Source organism: Globicephala melas, chromosome 19 (assembly GCF_963455315.2).
Source record: "Globicephala melas chromosome 19, mGloMel1.2, whole genome shotgun sequence".
Taxonomy (NCBI): domain Eukaryota; kingdom Metazoa; phylum Chordata; class Mammalia; order Artiodactyla; family Delphinidae; genus Globicephala; species Globicephala melas.
The window spans coordinates 44,394,574-44,419,513 of NC_083332.1; the positions used below are offsets into that span (position 1 = coordinate 44,394,574).

The 24,940-nt window shown below is 38.4% G+C and overlaps 1 protein-coding gene and 1 non-coding gene across 4 annotated transcripts in view; both read left to right on the forward strand.

The window, feature by feature from the left end:
- NFATC3 (nuclear factor of activated T cells 3) overlaps positions 1 to 24,940 on the forward strand; it is a 133,598-nt gene that overhangs the window by 46,319 nt on the left and 62,339 nt on the right. For all 3 annotated transcript variants that reach the window (XM_030863576.2, XM_030863577.2, XM_060289516.2), the window contains exon 3: positions 1,325 to 1,487. In XM_030863576.2, coding sequence (XP_030719436.1) covers positions 1,325 to 1,487 — 163 coding nt within the window. The remainder of the gene's footprint in view (positions 1 to 1,324; positions 1,488 to 24,940) is intronic.
- TRNAA-UGC (transfer RNA alanine (anticodon UGC)) lies at positions 13,575 to 13,646 on the forward strand. The gene has a single exon. It is a non-coding gene; the product is annotated as a tRNA-Ala (tRNA).

Below are 24,940 nucleotides of genomic sequence, written 5' to 3' on the forward strand. Positions count from 1 at the left end.
AAGTGAAATTTGCTTTTTATATTTGTAGCAAGTGGTTTTTCCCATAATTTTTTTTTTGTCTTTTTACTTCATAAGTTTGTGATTTTTTTGTTGTTGTAGAGGAATTTTTAAATTTTATATATTCAGGTTTGTCTTTTCCTTCACGGCTTTTGGATTTTATGTTATATTTGAAAGCCTACCCCACTCTAAAGTAACTACAAATAAAAAAATCTAACTCTCACGAGTTTCTAACAAAATTTTTATGTATAATTTTTATAATATATGTACATAACATGTAGTATTTGTATTTATAAATTTTATATATATATATATAAAATTTTTTTTTTTTTTGAATCGTGAGTCCGGCTAAGGACTGGAGTGAAGACTATTGTAATGACTTTATTTTCTAAGTGGCTTATCAGTTACCACAATGCCATTTATAGAATCAATCTAGTCTATAATTGATTAGAAAAGACAACTTACCATGTATTAAATCCCCACATGGAGTTGGGTCTGTTTACTTTTTTTAAAAATGTTTTTTTGTTGGTATGAATGTTTATTTCTGGATCTAGATCTTTAGAAAAATATAATGTGGAATTATGGTATTGAAGATTCCTTTGAGCCCATCACTTTGCATCTGAAAATTATCTTAATCTTTTTAGGGGTTTGCTTGAACAAGTGCAGAAACTCGCTGAGAGTTGATGAAGTTGAGTTGTTGCTTCAGACTAATAAAAATTAATACCTTTGATCTTCAGAGTAGCTGGTAAAGCTAGGCTGAGGACATTCAAGGAAGTAATGAAATGATTTAGGAATTTACTGTAGGCATGATAGCATTTCAAAGGTAGAAGAGACCTTTAAAGTCCCATTTCACCAATCATTAAGAAGATATTACTTTCTAATACAAATCATTCTAGGTTTGGGTCCATTAATATTTGACCTGTGGACGTAGAAGTTGTTTCTTTTCTAATGCCATATTTTCAATGCTAATATATCTAAATGAACCTCTCCCCTTTAAGCTGTTTAAATTTTGATTGTTTTTGTAATTATATACACATATTTGAGAAAGTTACAGTTTATGAAATCTTAGAATTTATCCTTTTAAAAAATATATATATGAAACTAAAAAGTAGATAAAATTGATTTTATTCTTCAGGTTAAAGAATTATTTCTTAAACACCCACCATATCCAGTGTTATAACTTATTAAGTGATGTTTTCTTTTTTTATTTTATTTTTTGAATACTTTGCTTCAATGATCATGGGAAGAAATGTTGGTGCAAGTAATTTGAATCATTGCTTGACAATACTAGCGTGGTGAAATGCATCTTTGTGTGTTTTGTTTATAGCACGTCTTCATTACCTCCACTAGACTGGCCTTTACCAACTCATTTTGGACAATATGAACTGAAAATAGAAGTGCAACCTAAAACTCATCATCGAGCCCATTATGAAACTGAAGGTAGCCGAGGAGCAGTGAAAGCATCTACTGGGGGACATCCTGTTGTGAAGGTATGAGATTTTGGGGATGTTTCTGCAGATACCATACATCTGTTAATGATATGGTCTATTCAGTCAGGTACTGCTGAGCCCGAAGAGAGAAAATTTTCAAACCTAGAAAGCTTACATTGAGGTTTTGTGTCCTTGTTGATAGCACTTCCGCATTGAGGTGGTTTTTTTTTTTGCTAGGCTAAAAGATATTCTTCCTGGACTGACTCTCCAGCTGGTGAAACTCAGGGGAAAGATTATAATGGTCAAATAGTTGTTTTTCTGATCTAAAAAAAAATTGTATTATGTTTATAAGTACAATACATGCTTGTTTAAAGTCCAAATAATACAGAAAAGTAGAAAGAATAAAGCAATAAAATACCTAAAATCTAACCCCCTCAGAAATAAGCAGTTGTTAACATTTGATTAACATTCCAGATAATTCTCTGTGTGTATGTTTAGTGGAAGACTAGATGGATGACTAGAAAAATGCATGGACTTTTTTTAAGGATAAGATTATGTTGAACATCTTTGTAATTAATTTTTATTTGAATTTATTAGAAAATAAAACTAAAGTGAAATTATTATAATTATATAATATTCGAGTGTATAAAATATAATATGTAAGTTTTGACTCATAAGAATTGAATATTGGGCTTCCCTGGTGGCGCAGTGGTTGAGAGTCTGCCTGCCAATGCAGGGGACACGGGTTCGAGCCCTGGTCTGGGAAGATCCCACATGCTGCGGAGCAACTAGGCCCGTGAGCCACAACTACTGAGCCTGCGCGTCTGGAGCCTGTGCTCCGCAACAAGAGAGGCCGCGATAGTGAGAGGCCCGCGCACCGCGATGAAGAGTGGCCCCCACTCGCCGCAACTAGAGAAAGCCCTCGCACAGAAACGAAGACCCAACACAGCCAAAAATAAATAAATAAATAAAATTATTTTTTTTAAAAAGAATTGAATATTAACCTTAATTTTACTTGAATGAAACATTTAAAAAATGAAACAGAAATAAAACTATATGGGGGCTTCCCTGGTGGCTCAGTGGTTAAGAGTCCGCCTGCCGATGCAGGGGACACGGGTTCGTGCCCCGGTCCGGGAAGATCCCACATGCCGTGGAGCGGCTAGGCCCGTGAGCCATGGCCGCTGAGCCTGTGCGTCCGGAGCCTGTGCTCAGCAACAGGAGAGGCCACAACAGTGAGAGGCCTACGTACACTACCCTCTACCTCCTGAATTTTGATGCTTATATTATTCTTCCTTACAGATCTATAGACATCTCCCTGCCTCATGTCCCACCACTCCTGTTATTTAGCTTAGTCCTATATGTGTTGATAGTTGGATTCAGTGATTACTACTAATTCTTTTTTTTTTATTTTTTTTATTTTTTTATTTTTTTGCAGTACGTGGGCCTCTCACTGTTGTGGCCTCTCCCGTTGCGGAGCGCAGGCTCCGGACACGCAGGCTCAGCGGCCATGGCCCACGGGCCCAGCCGCTCCGCAGCATGTGGGATCCTCCCGGACCGGGGCACGAACCTGTGTCTCCTGCATCGGCAGGCGGACTCTCAACCACTGCGCCACCAGGGAAGCCCACTACTAATTCTTTTTTATTTTTTCTTTTTCAAGTGTTTTTGTTTGTTTAAGGAGGGCTTTGGATTCTATATTCCTTGCATTCTTTCATGATTGAGAATGTTTATTTGTTGCCTTTATATACTCAAACATCAGAATGGCTATGTATAATAATCTTTTTTTTTTTTTTTTTTGCGGTACGCGGGCCTCTCACTGTTGTGGCCTCTCCTGTTGCGGAGCACAGGCTCCGGACGCGCAGGCCCAGCAGCCATGGCCCACGGGCCCAGCCGCTCCACGGCATGTGGGATCCTCCCGGACCGGGGCACGAACCCGTGTCCCCTGCATCGGCAGGCAGACTCTCAACCACTGCGCCACCAGGGAAGCCTGGGTTTTCTCTTCTCTAGTTGTGACGCTCAGGCTGCAGGGCGCTTCGGCTCTGTAGTTGTAGTGCGCGGGTTCCAGAGCTCGTGGGCCCTGTAGTTTGCTGCACATGGGCTGTAGTTGAGGCGCGCGAGCTCAGTAGTTGTGGTACGCGGGCTTAGTTGCCCCACGACATGTGGAATCTTAGTTCCCTGACCAGGAATCGAACCAGGGTACCCTGCATTGTAAGGTGGATTCTTTACCCCTGGACCACCAGGGAAGCCCGCCCCCCCCACCTTTGTTTATAAATGGCTGCACCGAGCAGCTTGTGAAGTCTTAGTTCCCGGACCAGGGATTGAACCCAGGCTCTGGCAGTGAAAGCGCAGAGTCCTAACCACTGGGACTGCCAGGGAATTCCCCATTTCTTGTATCTTTGCCTTTTGAAAGAAGTTATTTACAAGTGCTTAAATGAACAAAATCTTTTGGGAGTACAAGTGATTTGTTTCCACAGTATTCCTTTAATTAAAAACTGATTCCCTGCCAAAAAAAATCGCGGCTGGGACGGGGGAATTCCCTGGCAATCTGGTGGTTAGGACTCGGGTCCTTCCACTGCCAGGGCTCCCTGCTTAAAGGGAGACTAACACTTTGAATATTATCAGTGTTTTATATTCTCCTTGTGAGTGACTTATTTTTTTTTCCTAACTTGTTTCTTTAGAAATTATATCATTCATTATACTTGAAATTACTTAACCAGAGTATGTCTGGAGGTTGATGTTTCTTTTTCAGTCTTCCCCACTACCTATGATGCTCCCTTTCAAATTGAGATTCTTCCTTCCTGCAAGAAAAATTTTCTACATTATGTATCTATATATTTCCTGTTCTATATGTTTTGTCTTTACTTCAGAGGCTCCAGTTACTATTCACATGTTGACTTCTTTTGTCAGTCCTCCATATCTATGTTCTTTTCTCGGGATACTTTAATGTATTTTTTTTTTTTTTAGTAAACCTATTTATTTATTTATCTATCTATCTATTTATTTATTTATTTATGGCTGCATTGGGTCTTCGTTGCTGCCTGTGGGCTTTCTCTAGTTGCGGCACGTGGGGGATGCTCTTCGTTGCGGTGCGCAGGCTTCTTATTGCGGTGGCTTCTCTTGTGGAGCACGGGCTCTATGCATGCGGGCTTCTGTAGTTGTGGCTTGCGGGCTCTAGAACACAGGCTCAGTAGTTGCGGCCCACGGGCTTAGTTGCTCCGCGGCATGTGGGATCTTCCCAGACCAGGGCTCGAACCCGTGTCCCCTGCGTTAGCAGGCGGATTCTTTTTTTGTTTTTTGCGGTACGCGGGCCTTTCACTGTTGTGGCCTCTCCCGTTGCGAGCACAGACTCCGGATGCGCAGGATCAGTGGCCATGGCTCACGGGCCCAGCCGCTCTGCGGCATGTGGGATCTTCCCAGACCGGGGCACGAACGCGTGTCCCCTGCATCGGCAGGCGGACTCTCAACCATTGCGCCACCAGGGAAGCCCGGCAGGTGGATTCTTAACCACTGCGCCACCAGGGAAGCCCCCTGCGACTGTGTTTTGTGTTTTGAATTTTAAATTGGTTCCTTGGCTCCACTTACCACTCATTTGATATTTTATCATTATATTTGGTCTCATGATTTATTGAATTTATATTCTTGAATCTTTTAGTGTGGAGCATTCACCAGCAGTCAATTTCTGTGTTCTGTTTCCTGTGTGTGTGTGTTGAGGGGAGGTTTTGTTTTCATTTTTATTGTATTTTCAACTGTCTTTTGCATAATTTCCTACTTTTTTCCTTAAATAAAAACAAAAACAAACCATGTATATTATGGTTGCCTAATTGCCTTGTCTTTTCCTCCCATTTTGTTTGAGAGCTTTGGTCTATAGCCTGAGGCGATTGGGGTAAAGAGGTAGAGAATTAGTTTAGGATAGGCCTTGTTGGGTTTGGCTCAAGAAAGTGAACAATATCATGTATGTGGCCCACTCCCAGTATGTTAGTATGTATCATATTTTCATGAGCTTTGCTTGTTCCTCTTGTACAACACAGAGTTCTGGAAGATGAAAGCACTTCTGACCTTTTTTGCCTCTGCCAAAGGCTCTGGAGCAGAATGCAGGATCTTTTCTTCGTGAGGCAGAGTTTTTCCTTGACTTGCCTCAGAGTTGCCTACTTAGAACTTTGATCTACTTTGCTACAAATTAGTTAGCATTCTCTGCTATTTTATTTTCCCACTTTATTACTTTTATTCCATTAATTTACTCTTTAATTTTATTTGCTCACTTTTCCTATTACCGTTCCTGGTGAGTGAAGGTATGGATTGGTTAGCAGCTCTGCCATACTGCATCAGAGTCTTCTGTTTCACAGTCCTCACCACCCCCTTGCCCTTTTGAAGTTTATAGCTCAAAGTTGTTCTTTATTTGGTTATTACTGGTAGATTTTTGGCTGTTTCCTACCCCCCACACATATACATTTTGTTTATTTTGTTACGTATTAGGGGAAGAAGATTGTGATACTACTTCATTTCATTGTCTTTATCCAGAAGTTCTTTTTCTTTTTCTAATATCAAGAGGAAAATAAGCATTATATGATGAGAGCAGGTCATGCCAAATTGAAAAAGAAACATTCCTGATTGTACATACTCTACCACACTTGCAGAGCTGTATGCTTTGTATGGAACACTCTATTTGTGCATGCCCACTTCTGAGACCACATTTTTTCCACCAGCAGAGGTGGCCCCTCTCCAGGAACTAAGAAGAATATTTGTAAGATTTCTACACTATTCTGAGAATTTTTTTTTATTTAATTTTATTTTTTTTAAACAGCAGGTCCTTGTTAGTCATCAGTTTTATACACATCAGTGTATACATGTCAATCCCAATCGCCCAATTCATTCACCACCACCACCACCACCCCACCATCACTTCCCCCCTTGGTGTCCATACGTTTGTTCTCTACATCTGTGTCTCAATTTCTGCCCTGCAAACTGGTTCATCTGTACCATTTTTCTAGGTTCCACATATATGCGTTAATATACAATATTTGTTTTTCTCATTCTGACTTACTTCACTCTGTATGAGAGTCTCTAGATCCATCCACGTCTCAACAAATGACCCAATTTCGTTCCTTTTTATGGCTGAGTAATATTCCATTGTATATATGTACCACATCTGCTTTATCCATTCGTCTGTTGATGGGCATTTAGGTTGCTTCCATGTCCTAGCTATTGTAAATAGTGCTGCAATGAACATTGGGGTGCATGCGTCTCTTTGAATTATGGTTTTCTCTGGGTATATGCCCAGTAGTGGGATTGCTGGGTCATATGGTAATTCTATTTTTAGTTTTTTAAGGAACCTCCATACTCTTCTCCATAGTGGCTGTATCAATTTACATTTCCACCAACAGTGCAAGAGGGTTCCCTTTTCTCCACACCCTCTCCAGCATTTGTTGTTTGTAGATTTTCTGATGATGCCCATTCTAACTGGTGTGAGGTGATACCTCATTGTAGTTTTGATTTGCATTTCTCTAATAATTAGTGATGTTGAGCAGCATTTCATGTGCTTCTTGGCCATCTATATGTCTTCTTTGGAGAAATGTCTATTTAGGTCTTCTGCCCATTTTTGGATTGGGTTGTTTGTTTTTTTAATATTGAGCTGCATGAGCTATTTATATATTTTGGAAATTAATTCTTTGTCCGTTGATTCATTTTCAAATATTTTCTCCCATTCTGAGGGTTGTCTTGTTTATGGTTTCCTTTGCTGTGCAAAAGCTTTGAAGTTTCATTAGGTCCCATTTGCTTATTTTTGTTTTTATTTCCATTACTCTAAGAGGTGGATCAAAAAAGACCTTGCTGTGATTTATATCAAAGAGTGTTGTTCCTGTGTTTTCCTCTAGGAGTTTTATAGTGTCCGGTCTTACATTTAGGTCTCAAATCCATATTGAGTTTATTTTTGTGTGTGGTGTTAGGCAGTGTTCTAATTTCATTCTTTTACATGTAGCTGTCCAGTTTTCCCAGCACCACTTATTGAAGAGACTGTCTTTTCTCTATTGTATATCCTTGCCTCCTTTGTCATAGATTAGTTGACCATAGGTGCGTGGGTTTATCTCTGGGCTTTCTATCTTGTTCCATTGATCTGTGTTTCTGTTTTTTTTTTGCTGTACATGGGCCTCTCACTGTTGTGGCCTCTCCCGTTGCAGAGCACAGGCTCCGGACGCGCAGGCTCGGCGGCCATGGCTCACGGGCCCAGCCGCTCAGCGGCATGTGGGATCTTCCCGTACCGGGGCACGAACCCGTGTCCCCTGCATCGGCAGGCGGACTCTCAACCACTGCGCCACCAGGGAAGCCCTGTGTTTCTGTTTTTGTGCCAGCACCCTATTGTCTTCATTACTGTAGCTTTGTAGTATAGTCTGAAGTCAGGGAGTCTTATTCCTCCCACTCTGTCTTTTTCCATCAAGACTGCTTTGTCTATTCGGGGTCTTTGTGTTTCCATACAAATTTTAAGATTTTTTGTTCTAGTTCCGTAAAAAATGCCATTGGTAATTTGATAGGGATTGCATTGAATCTGTAGATTGCTTTGGGTAGTATAGTCATTTTCACAATATTGATTCTTCCAATCCAAGAATATGGTATATCTCTCCATCTGTTGGTATCATCTTTAATTTCTTTCATCAGTTTCTTATAGTTTTCTGCATACAGGTCTTTTGTCTCCCTAGGTAGGTTTATTCCTAGGTATTTTATTCTTTTTGTTGCAGTGGTAAATGGGAGTGTTTCCTTAATTTCTCTTTCAAATTTTTCATCATTAGTGTATAGGAATGCAAGAGATTTCTGTGCATTAATTTTGTATCCTGCAACTTTACCGAATTCATTGATTAGCTCTAGTAGTTTTCTGGTAGCATCTTTAGGATTCTGTATGTATAGTATCATGTCATCTGCCAACAGTGACAGTTTTACTTCTTCTTTTCCAATCTGTATTCCTTTTATTTCTTTTTCTTCTCTGATTGCCGTGGCTAGAACTTCCAAAACTGTGCTGAATAATAGTGGTGAGAGTGGACATCCTTGTCTTGTTCCTGATCTTAGAGGAAGTGCTTTCAGTTTTTTACCATTGAGAATGATGTTTGCTGTGGGTTTGTCATATATGACCTTTATTATGTTGAGGTAGGTTCCCTCTTTGCCTGCTTTCTGGAGAGTTTTTATCATAAATGGGTGTTGAATTTTGTCAAAAGCTTTTTTCTGCATCTATTGAGATGATCATATGGTTTTTATTCTTCAGTTTGTTAATATGGTGTATCGCATTGATTGATTTACGTATATCGAAGAATCCTTGCATGCCTGGGATAAATCCCACTTGATCATGGTGTATGATCCTTTTAATGTGTTGTTGGATTCTGTTTGCTAGTATTTTGTTGAGGATTTTTGCATCTATATTCATCAGTAATACTGGTCTGTAATTTTCTTTTTTTGTAGTATCTTTGTCTGGTTTTGATAGCAGGGTGATGGTGGCCTCATAGAATGAGTTTGGGGTGTTCCTTCCTCTGCAATTCTTTGGAAGAGTTTGAGAAGGATGAGTGTTAGCTCTTCTCTAAATGTTTGATAGAATTCACCTGTGAGTCCATCTGGTCCTGGACTTTTGTTTGTTGGAAGATTTTTCATCACAGTTTCAATTTCATTACTTGTGATTGGCCTGTTCATATTTTCTATTTCTTCCTGGTTCAGTCTTGGAAGGTTATACCTTTCTAAGAATTTGTCTATTTCTTCCAGGTTGTCCATTTTCTTGGCATAGAGTTGCTTCTAGTAGTCTCTTAGGATGCTTTGTATTTCTGCAGTGTCTGTTGTAACTTCTCCTTTTTCTTATCTAATTTTATTGATTTGAGTCCTTTCCCTCTTTTTCTTGATGAGTCTGGCTAATGGTGTATCAATTTTGTTTATCTTCTCAAAGAACCAGCTTTTCGTTTTATTGATCTTTGCTCTTGTTTTCTTTGTTTCTATTTCATTTATTTCTGCTCTGATCTTTATGATTTCTTTCCTTGTGCTAACTTTGGGTTTTGTTTGTTCTTCTTTCTCCAGTTCCTGTAGGTGTAAGGTTAGATTGTTTATTTGAGATTTTTCTTGTTTCTTGAGGTAGGTTTGTATAGCTATAAACTTCCCTCTTAGAACTGCTTTTGCTGCATCCCATAGGTTTTGGATCATCGTGTTTTCATTGTCATTTGTCTCTAGGTATTTTTTGATTTCCTCTTGATTTCTTCAGTGATCTCTTGGTTATTTAGTAACGTATTGTTTAGCCTCCATGTGTTTGTGTTTTTTTACGTTTTTTTCCCTGTAATTCATTTCTAATCTCATAGCGTTGTGGTCAGAAAAGATGCTTGATATGATTTCAATTTTCTTAAATTTACTGAGGCTTGATTTGTGACCCAAGATGTGATCTATCCTGGAGAATGTTCTGTGCACACTTGAGAAGAAAGTGTAATCTGCTGTTTTTGGATGGAATGTCCTATAAGTATCAATGAAATCTATGTGGTCTATTGTGTCATTTAAAGCTTCTGTTTCTTTATTTATTTTCATTTTGTATGATCTGTCCATTGGTGTAAGTGAGGTGTTAAAGTCTGCCACTATTATTGTGTTACTGTCGATTTCCTCTTTTATAGCTTTTAGCAGTTGCCTTATGTATTGAGGTGGTCCTGTGTTGAGTGCATTATATTTATAATTGTTATATCTTTTTGGATTGATCCCTTCATCATTATGTAGTGTCCTTCGTTGTCTCTTGTAACATTCTTTATTTTAAAGTCTATTTTATCTGATATGAGTATTGCTACTCCGGCTTTCTTTTGATTTCCATTTGCATGGAATATCTTTTTCCATCCCCTCACTTTCAGTCTGAATGTGTCCCTAGGTCTGAAGTGGGTCTCTTGTAGACAGCATATAGATGGGTCTTGTTTTTGTATCCATTCAGCAAACCTGTATCTTTTGGTTGGAGCATTTAATCCATTCACGTTGAAGGTAATTATCGATATGTATGTTCCTGTGACCATTTCCTTAATTGTTTTGGGTTTGTTTTTGTAGGTCCTTTTCTTCTCTTGTGTTTCCCACTTAGAGAAGTTCCTTCACCATTAGTTGTAGAGCTGTTTTGGTGGTGCTGAATTCTGTTATCTTTTGCTTGTCTGTAAAGCTTTTGATTTCTCCATCACATCTGAATGAGATGCTTGCCGGGTAGAGTAATCTTGGTTGTAGGTTCTTCCCTTTCATCACTTTAAGTATATCATGCCATTCCCTTCTGGCTTGTAGAGTTTCTGCTGAGAAATCAGCTGTTAACCTTATGGGAGTTTCCTTATATGTTATTTGTCATTTTTCCCTTGCTGCTTTCAATAATTTTTCTTTGTCTTTAATTTTTGCCAAATTGATTACTATGTGTCTCGGCGTGTTTCTCCTTGGGTTTATCCTGTATGAGACTCTCTGTGCTTCCTGAACTTGGTTGGCTATTTCCTTTCCCATGTTAGGGAAGTTTTTGACTATAATCTCTTCAGATATTTTCTCTGGTCCTTTCTCTTTCTGTCCTCCTCTGGGACCCCTGTAATGCAAATGTTGCATTTAATGTTGTCCCAGAGGTCTCTTAGGCTGTCTTCATTTTTTTTCATTCTTTTCTTTATTCTGTTCCACAGTAATGAATTCCACCATTCCGTCTTCCAGGTCACTTATCCATTCTTCTGCCTCAGTTATTCTGCTATTGATTCCTTCTAGTGTAGTTTTCATTTCAGTTATTGTATTGTTCATCTCTGTTTGTTTGTTCTTTAATTCTTCTAGGTCTTTGTTAAACATTTCTTGCATCTTCTCAATCTTTGCCTCCATTCTTTTTCCGAGGTCCTGGATCATCTTCACTATCATTATTCTGAAATCTTTTTCTGGAAGGTTGCCTATCTCTACTTCATTTAGTTGTTTTTCTGGGGTTTTATCTTGTTCCTTCATCTGGTACATAGCCCTCTGCCTTTTCATCTTGTCTATCTTTCTGTGAATGTGGTTTTTGTTCCACAGGCTACAGGATTGTAGTTCTTCTTGCTTCTGCTGTCTGCCCTCTGGTGGATGAGGCTATCTAAGCGGCTTGTGTAAGTTTCTTGATGGTAGGGACTGGATGTTCTGAGAATTTTTTAATATTCAGAAAGAGAAAGAGGATGACACCAATTGCCATTCCAGACCAATCTGACCATTACACATAAGAGTGGTGTGCTTGGTTCTCAAGCCTGGGAAAAATGCGTTGATTTTTTTCTGTATGTGCAGACTTTTAAAAAATGTTTTACTGCTGTATGGGAATGCATCATTAAAGTACACAAATATTAACATGTATAGCTCAATGAATTTTTCATACACACACAGACACACGCACACACATACTCACACACACGTAAAACTACAAACAGGTTAAGGTATAGAATGTTTTAAGCACCCTAGAAGACTCCCTTGTGCCCTTCCCAGTTTATATCTTCCAACCAAAGGTAACTGTGCTTCTGACCATTTATTATCATTGATTAGTTTTTTTATTCATGAGTTGCTAATAAATGGACTCATACGAAGTGTTCTGTTTTCTGTCTAGCTTCATTTAACACATGAGCTTGAAATTCATCCAGTTTGGGTTTTTTTGTAGTTTGAAAAAAATTGCTGTATAATATTCCATCGTATGAATTTACTACAATTTCTTTATCTGTCGTTCTGTTCATTGACACTTGGTTTGTATCCAGTTTTCAAATATCACGAGTAAAGCCGCTGTATGCTTTTTTTTACACATATCTTTTGGTGGACGAAGCATTCACATGTTTTTGGTATATGTTTATATGTCTCAGAGTGGAATTGCTGGTTTTTCAAAGGAGCTGTACCAGTTTTTACTCCTGACCAGCCATATATGAAAGTTCCAGTTACTCTACATCCTCACCAATAATACCAGCACTTGGTTCTTGTCTTTTAATTTTAACCATTCTGACAGGGATGTGGAGGTATCACACTGGTTTTAAATTGTTGTTTCTTTCTTTTTTTTTTTTTTAAATTGTTGTTTCTTGATAACCAGTGATGTTGAACATCTTTTCATATGTTTATCAGACATTTGGCTGTCCTTTTTGTGAAGTCTCTGTTCACATCTCTTGACCAATTTTTAAATTGTCTCTTTTTCTTACTGATTTGTAGGAGTTTTTAATATTTGGATATAAGTCCTTTGTCAGATATGTGTATGGCAAATGACATTTCTTTTCCTAGTCTGTTGCTTGCTTTTTCACTTTCTTAATTGTGTCTTTTGATAAATGGAAGTTTTTAATTTTAATGAAGTCCAAATTATCAGTCTTGTTTTCCATGGAAAGTGCTTTCATACCTTTTCAAGAATCTTTGCTTGCTCCAAGGTTATGAAGATAGTTTCCTGTGTTTTATTCTGGAAGCTTTATTACTTTACCTTTTACATATAGGTCTGTGATCTATCTCAAATTAATTTTTGTATATGAATTAAAGGTAAAGATTAAGATACATTTTGTTTTCTTATGGATAGAAGTTGATCCAGTACCATTATTGAAAAGCCCATCATTTTTCTACTCTATGACATTGGTGCCTTTGTCATAAATCAGGTGACCAGCCATATATCTGTGGCTCTCTTCCCTAACTCTTCATTCTGTGCCATTGGACTATTTGTTCTGTCTTAGTACCATTACTACATTGCATTAATTATAATTTCTTTATAGTAAATCTTGATATTTGATAGTGTGGGTCTTTTTTTAGGATTGTATTGGTTATTCTAGGTCCTTTGCATTTCTGTATGAATTTTAGAGTCAGCTTGTCAATCTCTACCCACCACACCCCCAAAATTAAAAAAAAAAAACAAACCTGCTGGGATTTTGATTAAGATTACCCAATGGTTAGTACTTAGCGCTTTCACTGCAGAGGGCCTGGGTTCAGTCCCTGGTCAAGGAACTAAGATCCCACGAGCCTCACGGCGGTGGCCCAAAAAAAAAAAAAAAGATTACCTAAGAGTTTTATAGTTAAAATCATACATTTAGGTCTTTTCTCCATTTGAGTTAATTTTTGTATATGGTGTTAGGTAAGGGTCCAGCTTTATTCTTTTGCATGTAGTTATCCAGTTTTCTCAGCATCATTTGTTGAAAAGACTCTCCTGTCCTCATTGAATAGTCTTAACATTGTTGTTAAATATCATCCCTGGCAGTCCAGTGGTTAGGACTTGGCACTTGCACTGCCAGGGCCCAGGTTCAATCCCTGATCAGGGAACTAAGATCCCTGTGTGGTACAGTCAAAAAGAAAAGAAAACAAAACAAAAACCTTTGACCATATGTGCAAGCGTTTATTTCTAGGCTCTCTATTCTGTCCCATTGGTCTCTGTGTCTGTCTTTGTACTAGTTCCACACTGTTTTGATTGCGGTAGCTTTGTAGTAAGCTTTGAAATTTGAAAGCGTGGGTCTTCAGTTTTGTTCTTTGTTTTTGAAGATTGTCTTGGCTATTCAGCGTCCCTTGAGATTCCATATGACTTTTAGGATGGATTTTTCTGTTCTGCAAAAAATGTTTTTGAGATTTTTATGCAGACTGCATTGAATCTGTAGATTGCTTTAGGTAGTATTGACATGTTAACAATAATAAATCTTCCAATAAATGAACATGGGATGTTTTTCCATTTATTCATGTCTTCTTTAATTTTTTTCAGCAATGTTGTATAGTTTTCATTGTGTAAAACTTTAACCTCTTTGATTGAGTTAATTCCTAGGTATTTTATTCTTCTTGATGCTATTGTAAATGGAATTGTTTTCATAATTTCCTTTTCAGGTTATTCACTGTTTGTGTATAGAAATGCAACTGATTTTCATGTGTTGACTTTGTGTCCTGCTACTTTGTTGAATTCATTTATTATCTCTAACAGTTTTTGTTTTTGTTCTGGTAGAATCATTAGGGTTTCCTTTGTTTTTTAAATTAATTAATTAATTAATTTTTAGCTGTGTTGGGTCTTCGTTGCTGTGCACGGGCTTTCTCTAGTTGTGGTGAGCGGGGGCTACTCTTCGTCGTGGTGTGCGGGCTTCTCATTGTTGTGGCTTTCTCTTGTTGTGGAGCATGGGCTCTGGTGCACAGACTTCAGTAGTTGTGGCACGTGGGCTCAGTAGTTGTGGCTTGGGGGCTCTAGAGCTCAGGCTCAGTAGTTGTGGTGCACAGGCTTAGTTGCTCCACAGCATGTGGGATCTTCCCGGGCCAGGGCTCGAACCTGTGTCCCTTACATTGGTAGGCAGATTTTTAACCACTGTGCCACCAGGGAAGCCCAGGGTTTTCGATTTATAAGATTATATCATCTAAGAACAGATAATTTTACTTCTTCCTTTCCAATTTAGATACCTTTTATTTCTTTTTCTTGCCTAATTGCTCTGGCTAGAACTTCCAGTACTGTGTTGAAAAGAAGTGATGAAAGCAAGCATCATTACTTGTTCCTGATCATAGAGGAAAAACTTTGTCTTTTACCTTTGAGTATGATGTTTACTGTGGGGCTTCCTTCCTCCCTCCCTCCCTCCCTCCCTCCCTCCCTCCCTCCCTCCCTTCCTCCCTTCCTCCTTTCCTCCCTCCCTCCCTCCTTCACCAGGTCTTAGTTGTGGCACGTGGGGTCTTCATTGCCACATGTTTTTAGTTGTGGCATGTGGACTTCTTAGTTGTGCATGCGAACTCTTAGTTGCGGCATGCATGTGGGATCTAATTCCTCGACCAGAGATTGAACCCGAGCCCCCTGCATTGGGAGCATGGAGTCTTACCCACTGGACCACCAGGGAAGTCCCAAATGGGTTTTTCATATATGGCTTTTATTATTTTGAGATATTTTCCTTCTATTCCTACCTTATTGAGCGTTTTTATCATGAAAGGGTATTGAATTTTGCCGAATGCCTTTTCTGAACCAGTTGAGATAATCATGTGATTTTTTTTTCCCTTCATTCTGTTAATGTGGTTTATTACATTGATTGATATTCATGTGTTGAACCATTCTTGCATTCTGGGAATAAATCCCACTTGGTCATGGTGTATAATTCTTCAAATATGCTGCAGAATTTGGTTTGCCAGTATTTTGTTGAGGATTTTTCATCAGTGTTCATAGGGATATTGGTCTGTAGTTTTCTTGTATTGTCTTCGTCTGGCTTTGGTATCAGGGTAATGCTGACTCCATGGAATGAGTTAGGAAGTGTTCCCTCCTCTTCAATTTATTTGAATGTTTGAAGAAGATCGGTATTAGTTCTTATTTAAATGTTCGGTTGAATTCACTGGGTCCAGGGCTTTGCTTTGTCAGGAAATTTTTTTTTTTTTTTGGCTGTATTGGGTCTTCGTTTCTGCGCGCAGGCTTTCTTTAGTTGCAGCGAGTGGGGGCTACTCTTTGGTGTGGTGCGTGGGCTTCTCATTGTGGTGGCTTCCCTTGTTGCGGAGCACAGGCTCTAGGCACCAGGGCTCAGTAGTTGTGGCACACAGGCTTAGTTGCTCCGAAGCATGTGGGATCCTCCCGGACCAGGGCTCAAACCCATGTCCCTGTATTGGCAGGCGTATTCTTAACCACTGTGCCACGACGGAAGCCCCTGTGAGGAGATTTCTAATTACCGGTTCCATCTTCTTACTAGTTAAAGGAATATTCAGATTGTCTGTTTCTTTGTGGTTTAGTTTTAAGGGTTTGTGTTTCTAGGAATTTGTCCACTTCATGTAGGTTATCCAGTTTGCTGGTATACAGTTGTTCATAGTACTCTCTTATAATCCTTTCTTTAAAATAATTAATCAATTTTATTTTTTTGGCTGCGTTGGGTCTTCGTTGTGCATGGGCTTTCTCTAGTTGCAGTGAGCGTGGGCTTCTCATTGCAGTGGCTTCTCTTGTTTCAGAGTACGGACTCTAGGTGCACGGGCTTCAGTAGTTGGGCTTGCGGGCTCTAGAGCTCAGGCTTAGTAGTTGTGGTGCACAGGCTTAATTGCTCTGCGGCACATGGGATCCTCCCAGACCAGGGCTGGAACCTGTGTCCCCTGCATTGGCAGGCAGATTCTTAACCACTGCGCCACCAGGGAAGCCCTAATCCTTTTTATTTCTGTAGAATTGATAGTGTTGTTTCTAATTTTAGTAATTCAAGTATTTTCTCCTTTTTTCTTAGTCTGTTGAGCTAAAAGTTTGTCAATTTTGATCTTTTTAAAGAACCAACTTTTGGTTTCATTGATTTTTCTCTATTTTTCTGTTTCCTGTTTCATTTACCTCTGCTCTAATCTTTATTACTTTCTTCTGCTGGCTTTAGGTTTAGTTTGTTCTTTTTCTAGTTCCTTAAGTTGTAAAGTTTTGTTCACAACTAGAAACCAGATTCTCCCCCTTCCACAGTGCTTGCTCTTTTTTGTTTTTGTCTTTTTGATTGTCGTAAGCTGGTTTCTTTTTGTTGTTGTTGTTGTTGTTGTTTGCCAGGGATCAGCCTGAGGTATAAACTTAAGGTCTTCTCTGGTCTTTTTTGAGCCTTTCCCTGGGCATGGGTGATTATTTTCTAATTTTCCCCAGATATTCAGTTGTTTTTTAAATATCCTAGTCTTTAATGTGTGGCTTTTAGAAGGGGAAAAAGAAAAATGAGGTGCGGGTGTCACTACTTTAAATCCCCTGAGGGACTTGCCTTGTGGCGCAGTGGTTAAGAATCCACCTGCCAGTGCAGGGGACACGGGTTCAATCCCTGGTCTGGGGTGATCCCACATGCTGCGGAGCAACTAAGCCCATGTGCCACAACTCCTGAAGCCCATGTGCCTAGAGCCCATGCTCCACAACAAGAGAAGCCACTGCAATGAGAAACCCACGCACCACAACAAAGAGTAGCCCCTGCTCACCAGAACCAGAGAAAGCCCGTGTGCAGCAATGAGGACCAAACGCAGCCAAAAATAAATTAAAAAATAAATTAAAAAAAAAAAACTGAACCATACAGCCAGTGTCTACTTCTTCCTTGTATTTTCTGTAATCTGATGAATTTATAGATGGAGAGTACAAAGTAGAAACTGAATGTCCTTTTATTATCAAATTGGGCTGATAGATGAAAAATATATATAATCTTATTTCTTTTTATAGTTCATGGTTAGGGACTGTAGAATTATAGAGCACTGTTAAGAAACTTCTTCCAACTTCCTAGGGGGTTTTTTGGGTTTTACATACTCCACAATGTTTTTGTGTGGTGGGGGTAAAAAATTCCTTAGTGCCTTAAGAATATACAAGCACAATAGAGAAATAGATGCAGTTTAAATTATTTTTAATTTTTTTTAACATCTTTATTGGAGTATAATTGCTTTACAATGGTGTGTTAGTTTCTGCTGTATAACAAAGTGAATCAGCTATACATATACATATATCCCCATATCCCCTCCGTCTTGCATCTCCCTCCCACACTCCCTATCCCACCCATCTAGGTGGTCACAAAGCACCGAGCTGATCTCCCTGTGCTATGCAGCTGCTTCCCACTAGCTATCTGTTTTACATTTGGTAGTGTGTATATATATCCATGCCACTCTCTCACTTCGTCCCAGCTTACCCTTCCCCCTCCCCATGTCCTCAAGTCCAAGTCCATTCTCTACGTCTGTGGCTTTATATATACCTGACCTGCCCCTAGGTTCTTCAGAACCTTTTTTTTTTTTTTTTTTTTTTTTAGATTCCATATATATATGTTAGCATACGGTATTTGTTTTTCTCTTTCTGACTTACTTCACTCTGTATGACAGACTCTAGGTCCATCCACCTCACTACAAATAACTCAGTTTCGTTTATTTTTATGGCTGAGTAATATTCCATTGTATATATGTGCCACATCTTCTTTATCCATTCATCTGTCGATGGACACTTAAGTTGCTTCCATGTCCTGGCTTTTGTAAATAGAGTGATGCAGTTTAATTTAAAATGAAACTAACTTGTTTACTTGTCAGGAAATTAATCTTTAATAAAGTTAACATAGTGTAAATGAGTACTTAATCAGATTATTTTTCTTATCCAAATTAGGAAAATTGTTTAATTAAAGTCAATAACTTTTATTGGAGTTCTCTAATGAAAATACACATTTTCAGTCCTAGGATTCAAAGAGACTTTTGCAGGTCTTAACTTTCTGAATTTTGTTTTAGATGGTTTAACATAGTATAGAGTCTCCATATCTTTTAGAATAATGTTTAGGTTGTAGAACAAATAATTTTAAAAGAATTTAGTTTAATATTGACATTTATCCAAAAAATGCTAGACACCAACATGCTCTTAAATTGCCTAATCTAGTGACATTTTGCATATTTGTTCTGTTGCTAATTGCAAAAATTGATTTTTTTTGTAGTTCTTTGTAGTTTACAAAATGTTTTCTCAGAGTTTATATTTAATATTTGCTAAAGTTTTTTGAAAAGGGCAAGGCAAGTACATTGTACAGATGATTTAAGATTACACTTAATGTAATTGGTAGAGATCTTAAACCCAGGTCTTTTGACTCTGCTGTTCCACTTTTATTGTACCATGTTGCCTCTTATAGTTATCTTATAATTTCATGTGCTTTTCATTTTATAAAGTACTTTCACATTATCTCTTTTAATTCTCTGAATAAGCTTTTTTAGAAATCCTGGTGTTTGATTTCAAGACAAGTGCTGTTTCTACAACGTTTGGAGCTTCTAATAAAAATCTTGTTACCATTATAACCTTGTTTACCATTATATTAGTTTAAGCTCTTTTAGATTAATTGTGGTAGGCTAACTACTATGACTAATAATCTCTAGTTCTTGTTGGTTTGTGACAGAAAAGTTTATTTTCTTTTGTATTGTCACTCTTGAATACAAGGTCTGTCTATTTTTTGATACAATCATGTTCAGCACACAGCCTCCATGGTCCCTGGGAAAAGGGAAGAAAGTATAGGAAAGGCACATAAGATACATGAACCTGGAAATTATTACCAATTATTACTACTCACTGTCCAGGAGTAATCACTTGCAAATGAGTGGCCCTACTCATTTGCAAGAGGACTAGGAAAGGTATACTATACAGTTCTATACGTAAATCTTTGGTGGTCAGCTTGTCTTCTCGTCCACATTTGCTATACGGTGTTGGTCTTTAAGTACATTTAGGAGTCAATACTAGTAGCTCAATGACTGGTATGGGCTCTACAGTCATACTGCTTGGGTTTGAATCCTGAGCTGTACTGTATCTTTGGCCAAGCAGTTTAACTTTTCTAGACCTTTTATTGAATCATTCATTGCTTAGTTTATTCATTCACCTATCCTTTCACTCATTCAATAAATATTTTTTGATTGCTCACTACGTCATAGGCAATATTGTAGATGCTGGGGATCCAGAGATAAATAAAAGACAGAAAAGGTCCCTGCCCTTATGGGCACAGAGACAATAGCAGAGACAATAAGCAAATAAACAAAATAATATTAGAATGTATTAAGGGCTATATTGGAAATTAGAATATGATGTGATAGAGGTTAATTATGGAGGGAACTACCTCCAATTCCTTTTTTGTAGAATGAGAATAATATCACCTACCTAAGAGCTGATGTGGGGATGAAATGAAACATTGCATGTAAAGAACATAGTAAATGTTCAGTAAATATTATTTGCTATTATTACTTAGGCTTCTTTTAGCAGCTTGATCAATGTTCTGTGAACCCTGATGGAGAAAATGCAGCAGAATAAGATATCTACATTGGCATCTTAGAATTCATCTGGGTTGATTGCTGTCATTTTAAAGAGCTGTGTTTGCATTCCATTGGCCAGTGTTGTATCAAAATGAAAAGAGAAAGAGCACTTAAGCACAAGTTCTAGAAATCTTTCTGATACTCCCCAAAGGAGGATTTCAGATGTTCTCAATATAATTACATGGTGAGAGCCAAGAAGTTTCTGAAGTATATATTTCTTGAAATTTTAAAAACTCAAACTATGAAGCTGTTGAAAAATACCACCTACTTTCTAGCCAACTAATAAACTAACTTTTTCTTTTATTCAAAGTAAATAATCTTATTCATTAATATGGTCTGCAAATATGTAATACACTCAGGGTAGTTTGTTACTGTAGCTGGGGATTCAAGAGGGGGAGTGGAATCAGACATGTTTCCTACTCTCATGAAATTTCTAGTTCAGTGAAGTTTGCAAACAAGATAATAACAAAAGTGTGATAAAGCCTTAATGGGGGAAATTCAGATCTCTCTGAGAGCAAATAGGGACCTAAAACCCAGATGAAGGGGTTGAATCAGGCACTGCTATTTGAGTGAAGTTCCTAGCTAATTAATAAACATTAGCCAGGGAAAAGCTAAATACTAAGGAAGTGAAAGTATTAAGCAGAGGAAAGGGTTTAGAGCTACACTGTCCAATTCAGCAGTTACTAACCACATTTAAATTTAAAGCAACTAAAATTAAAAATTCAGTTCTTCACTTGCATTAACAACACTTCAAGGCTTGGTAGCCAATGTGGGTAATGGTTACGTTGCCTTTGTTTTTTTTTTTTTTTTGCGGTATGCGGGCCTCTCACTGTTGTGGCCTCTCCCGTTGCGGAGCACAGGCTCCGGATGCGTAGGCTCAGCGGCCACGGCTCACGGGCCCAGCCGCTCCGCAGCATTGTGGGATCTTCCCGGACCGGGGCACGAACCCGTGTCCCCTGCATCGGCAGGCAGACTCTCAACCACTGTGCCACCAGGGAAGCCCTACATTGCCTTTTGAACAAATGATGCTAGCAATTGGACATCCATAGACAAGAAAATAAACCTTAACCTAAACTTCACACCTTACACAACAATTGATATGACATGGATCATGGGTTTTTTTTTACAATGCAGATATAGAATATTTTCATCATTTCAGAGAGTTCTGTTGAGCAGTGCTGATTTAGAAGGCTCTGAGACCAAAGGAAATACGGCATGTTAATGAATTACAAGAAATATACAACAGTAGAATTTGATTTCATTTGTCCAAAAAGTATTAGTATTTTAGGAATTATCAGAAACATTTTATTCTCATTTTTCAAAATGTGAAAATCATTTGAAATTACATCAATTTTTAATTTAGCATAGGTAATGGCAACTGTATTTAAATAAAAAATATACTGTTTATAGACCAAGATGAATATTCTTTAAGAGCTTTTACATTGTCTTTTTTTTTTTTTTTTTTTGCTTTACACGGGCCTCTCGCTGTTGTGGCCTGTCCCGTTGCGAAGCACAGGCTCTGGACGCGCAGGCTCAGCGGCCATGGCTCACGGGCCTAGCCGCTCCACAGCATGTGGGATCTGCCTGGACCGGGGTACGAACCTGTGTCCCCTGTATCGGCAGGTGGGCTCTCAACCACTGCGCCACCAGGGAAGCCCTACATTGTCTTTTTAACGAATGGTGCTGTAGCAGTTGGACATCTTTAAGCAAATAAAACCACCTTAACCTAAACCTCACATCTTATACAAAAATTAATTCAAAATGGATTGTGAAATTAAATGTGAATTATAAAACCATAAAACTTTTAGAAGAAAGCATAGGAGAAAATCTTCAGGACCTCAAGCTATGAGAAAAGTTCTCGGGCATGATACCAAAAGCATGATACTAGAAGAAAAAATAGATAAATTGGACTTCATCAAAATTAAAAACTTTAGCCCTGTGAAAGATCCTATTAAGAGGACGGAGGACTTCCCTGGTGGTCCAGTGGTTGGGACTCCACACTCCCAGTGCAGGGGGTACTGGTTCAATCCCAGGTTGAGGAACTAAGATTCCACATGCTGCACAGCATGGCAAAAAAAATATAAAAGGATGGCAAAGACAGGCTAAGACAGGAAGAAGACATTTGCAAACCACATATCTGACAAAGATCTTGTATCTAGAATATGTAAAGAACTTTGAAAACTCAACAGTAAAAAAGCAATTCAGGGGGCTTCCCTGGTGGCGCAGTGGTTGGGAATCCGCCTGCCAGTGCAGGGGACGCGGGTTTGAGCCCTGGTCCAGGAAGATCCCACATGCCGCAGAGCAACTGGGCCCGTGACCCATAACTACTGAGCCTGTGCTCTAGAGCAACTAGAGAAGCCACCACAATGAGAAGCCTTCGCACGGCAACGAAGAGTAGCCCCCTCTTTCCGCAACTAGAGAAAGCCCGTGCACAGCAACAAAGACCCAGTGCAGCCAAAAATAAATAAATAAATAAAATAAAATTTTAAAAAAAGCAATTCAGTTATAAATGGGCACAAGACATGAACAGACATTTTGCCAAGGAGATAAGATGGCAAATAAGCATGTGAAAAGATTTTCCACATTATTAGCCATTAGAAAAATGCAAATTAAAACCACAATGAGATATCACTATATGCCTTATAGAACAGTTAAATAAAAAAACAGTGATAGGGCTTCCCTGGTGGCGCAGTGGTTGAGAGTCCGCCTGCCGATGCAGGGGACACGGATTCGTGCCCCGGTCCGGGAAGATCCCACATGACGTGGAGCGGCTGGGCCCGTGAGCCGTGGCCACTGAGCCTGTGTGTCGGAGCCTGTGCTCCGCAATGGGAGAGGCCACAACAGTGAGAGGCCCACGTACAGGAAAAAAAAAATAGTGATAATACTAAATGCTGGCAAGGATGCCAAGAAACTTTATCCCACCTAAACTGCTGTTACGAATGTAAAATGGTACAACCACTCCACAAGATAGTTTGTCAGGTTCTTAAAAAACTAAACTTGCATTTACCACATGACCCAGGAATCACATTTGGCATTTATTGCAGAAAAATAAAAACTTGTTCACACAATAACCTTTAAGGTTCATAGTGGTGTCATTTTTCTTAGTCAAAAATTAGAAACAAGCCAAATGGAAGAAGAGTTAAACAAACTGGTATATCCATACAATGCACTAGCTACCATTCAGCAATAAAAAGGAACAAACTGTTGATACACACAAGTTCTAAGGTTCTCCATGGAACTATGTTGAGTGGGAAAAAAGGCAATCTCAAATGGTTACATACTGTGATTCCATTTATATATATAACATTCTCAAAATGGCAGGGCTACAGAGATGACACTAGATTAGCGGTTGCCAGGGAACAGGAACTGGTTGAAGACTGTGAATGTAAATGGGTAGCACAAGAGAGTTCCTTTGTGGTAATGGAAGAGTTCTGGATCATGACTGTTATGGTGGTTACTTGAATCTACATATGGGATAAAATTGCATAAAATTACATACATACTTTGTTATACAGTGATAAGTTTTATGAAGGAATAAATATTTTGAGTCTTATCCCAAAAGTTACTGAAAGTTAAAATGGAGATTGTAGTATTTTTTTCCATAACTAGACTTTGTATTTCATTATATGCCAAGATTCATTTCCAGGTGATGATTTTTTATATGATGTTGTTACATGTATATTTTCAGTTTGAAGCAATTTATGGAAATTTAATTTTGTATTTTTATTATCTCTACATTGTGTTGTCATGTGTCTAATATATTCAGATCCGCTCCCTCCAAGTAATGTAGCAGAACTGATAATAGAACTCCTCTTATTGAAGCTGCTTTAGTCTGTCGTATACCTTCAGGCTTTAACCCTCCAGCTTTAGTTAAATTAAGCAGGCACAGACCTTTGCTATGGAAACGTACAGAAACATAACAAACAACTTAGCTTACTTTCTTCTACAAAGCAGAAGGTGACCTGAAGAGAAGTATCCTGATACTAGATGAAAGATTTTAGAGAATAGTGTTAACAGTAGCAACAATTTGTTGCCTATAACATTGGCAGCAAATGGGATGGGATGGAATGATAGTCTAATTAATTTATTTGATGTTCTTTTAAAGTCCTTGAGTTGCAAGGGAGAAGCCCTATTTTTCTTATGCTGTAGTATATATGCTTGGAGCAGATGTTGGCTGAAATACGTGTTATGAAATACATTCTCTTTGAAATCTTATCTGCCTGATTACCTTCCCCCATCACTGGCTCATTTTACTATCAAAGTATAAAGGACAGGTGGCTTATGTCTTTGCCAAGCTGGTATTAATATGAGTCATCTAATATGACTGGGATACTTTGGAATATAGTACTTACTGGTATGTTATGTGATATTTGGGTAACTTAATAGATAGCAATAAAATTTTTAGTTTGTATTTTCTATTTTAGATTTTACTACTTCATTTTAAACAGCTACTTTAGTGGTTATAATTCTTATTTAAATAATTCTGTTGACTAACCTCGTGTTATTTTGTTCCACCAAATTGTACTCTCTCATTCCAAAATTCATTCATTCAGCAGTGATTAAATGCCCATAACGTGGTAGGTACTATACTAGGCTCTGGAGATAACAAGAATGACACTGTCCCCCTCACAGTACTTTGAGGCAAGTGGTAAAGTTGTTGGTACTTCTTCCTCCACTACAAGAACAGTTGGTTCCATAGAATAATTTGTTCAATGTAGGATTAAACATGAAAGAGCAACAATAAGTATAGCAGAAAGGATGATTAGCCATGAGTTCGGAGTAGTTCCTTAATCTTTCTTAGCTTCAGATTCTTCATCTATAAACTGGAAAAAATGGCATGTACTCCACAAGAGTTTTAGAATTACATAAACTAATTTAGTTAAAGT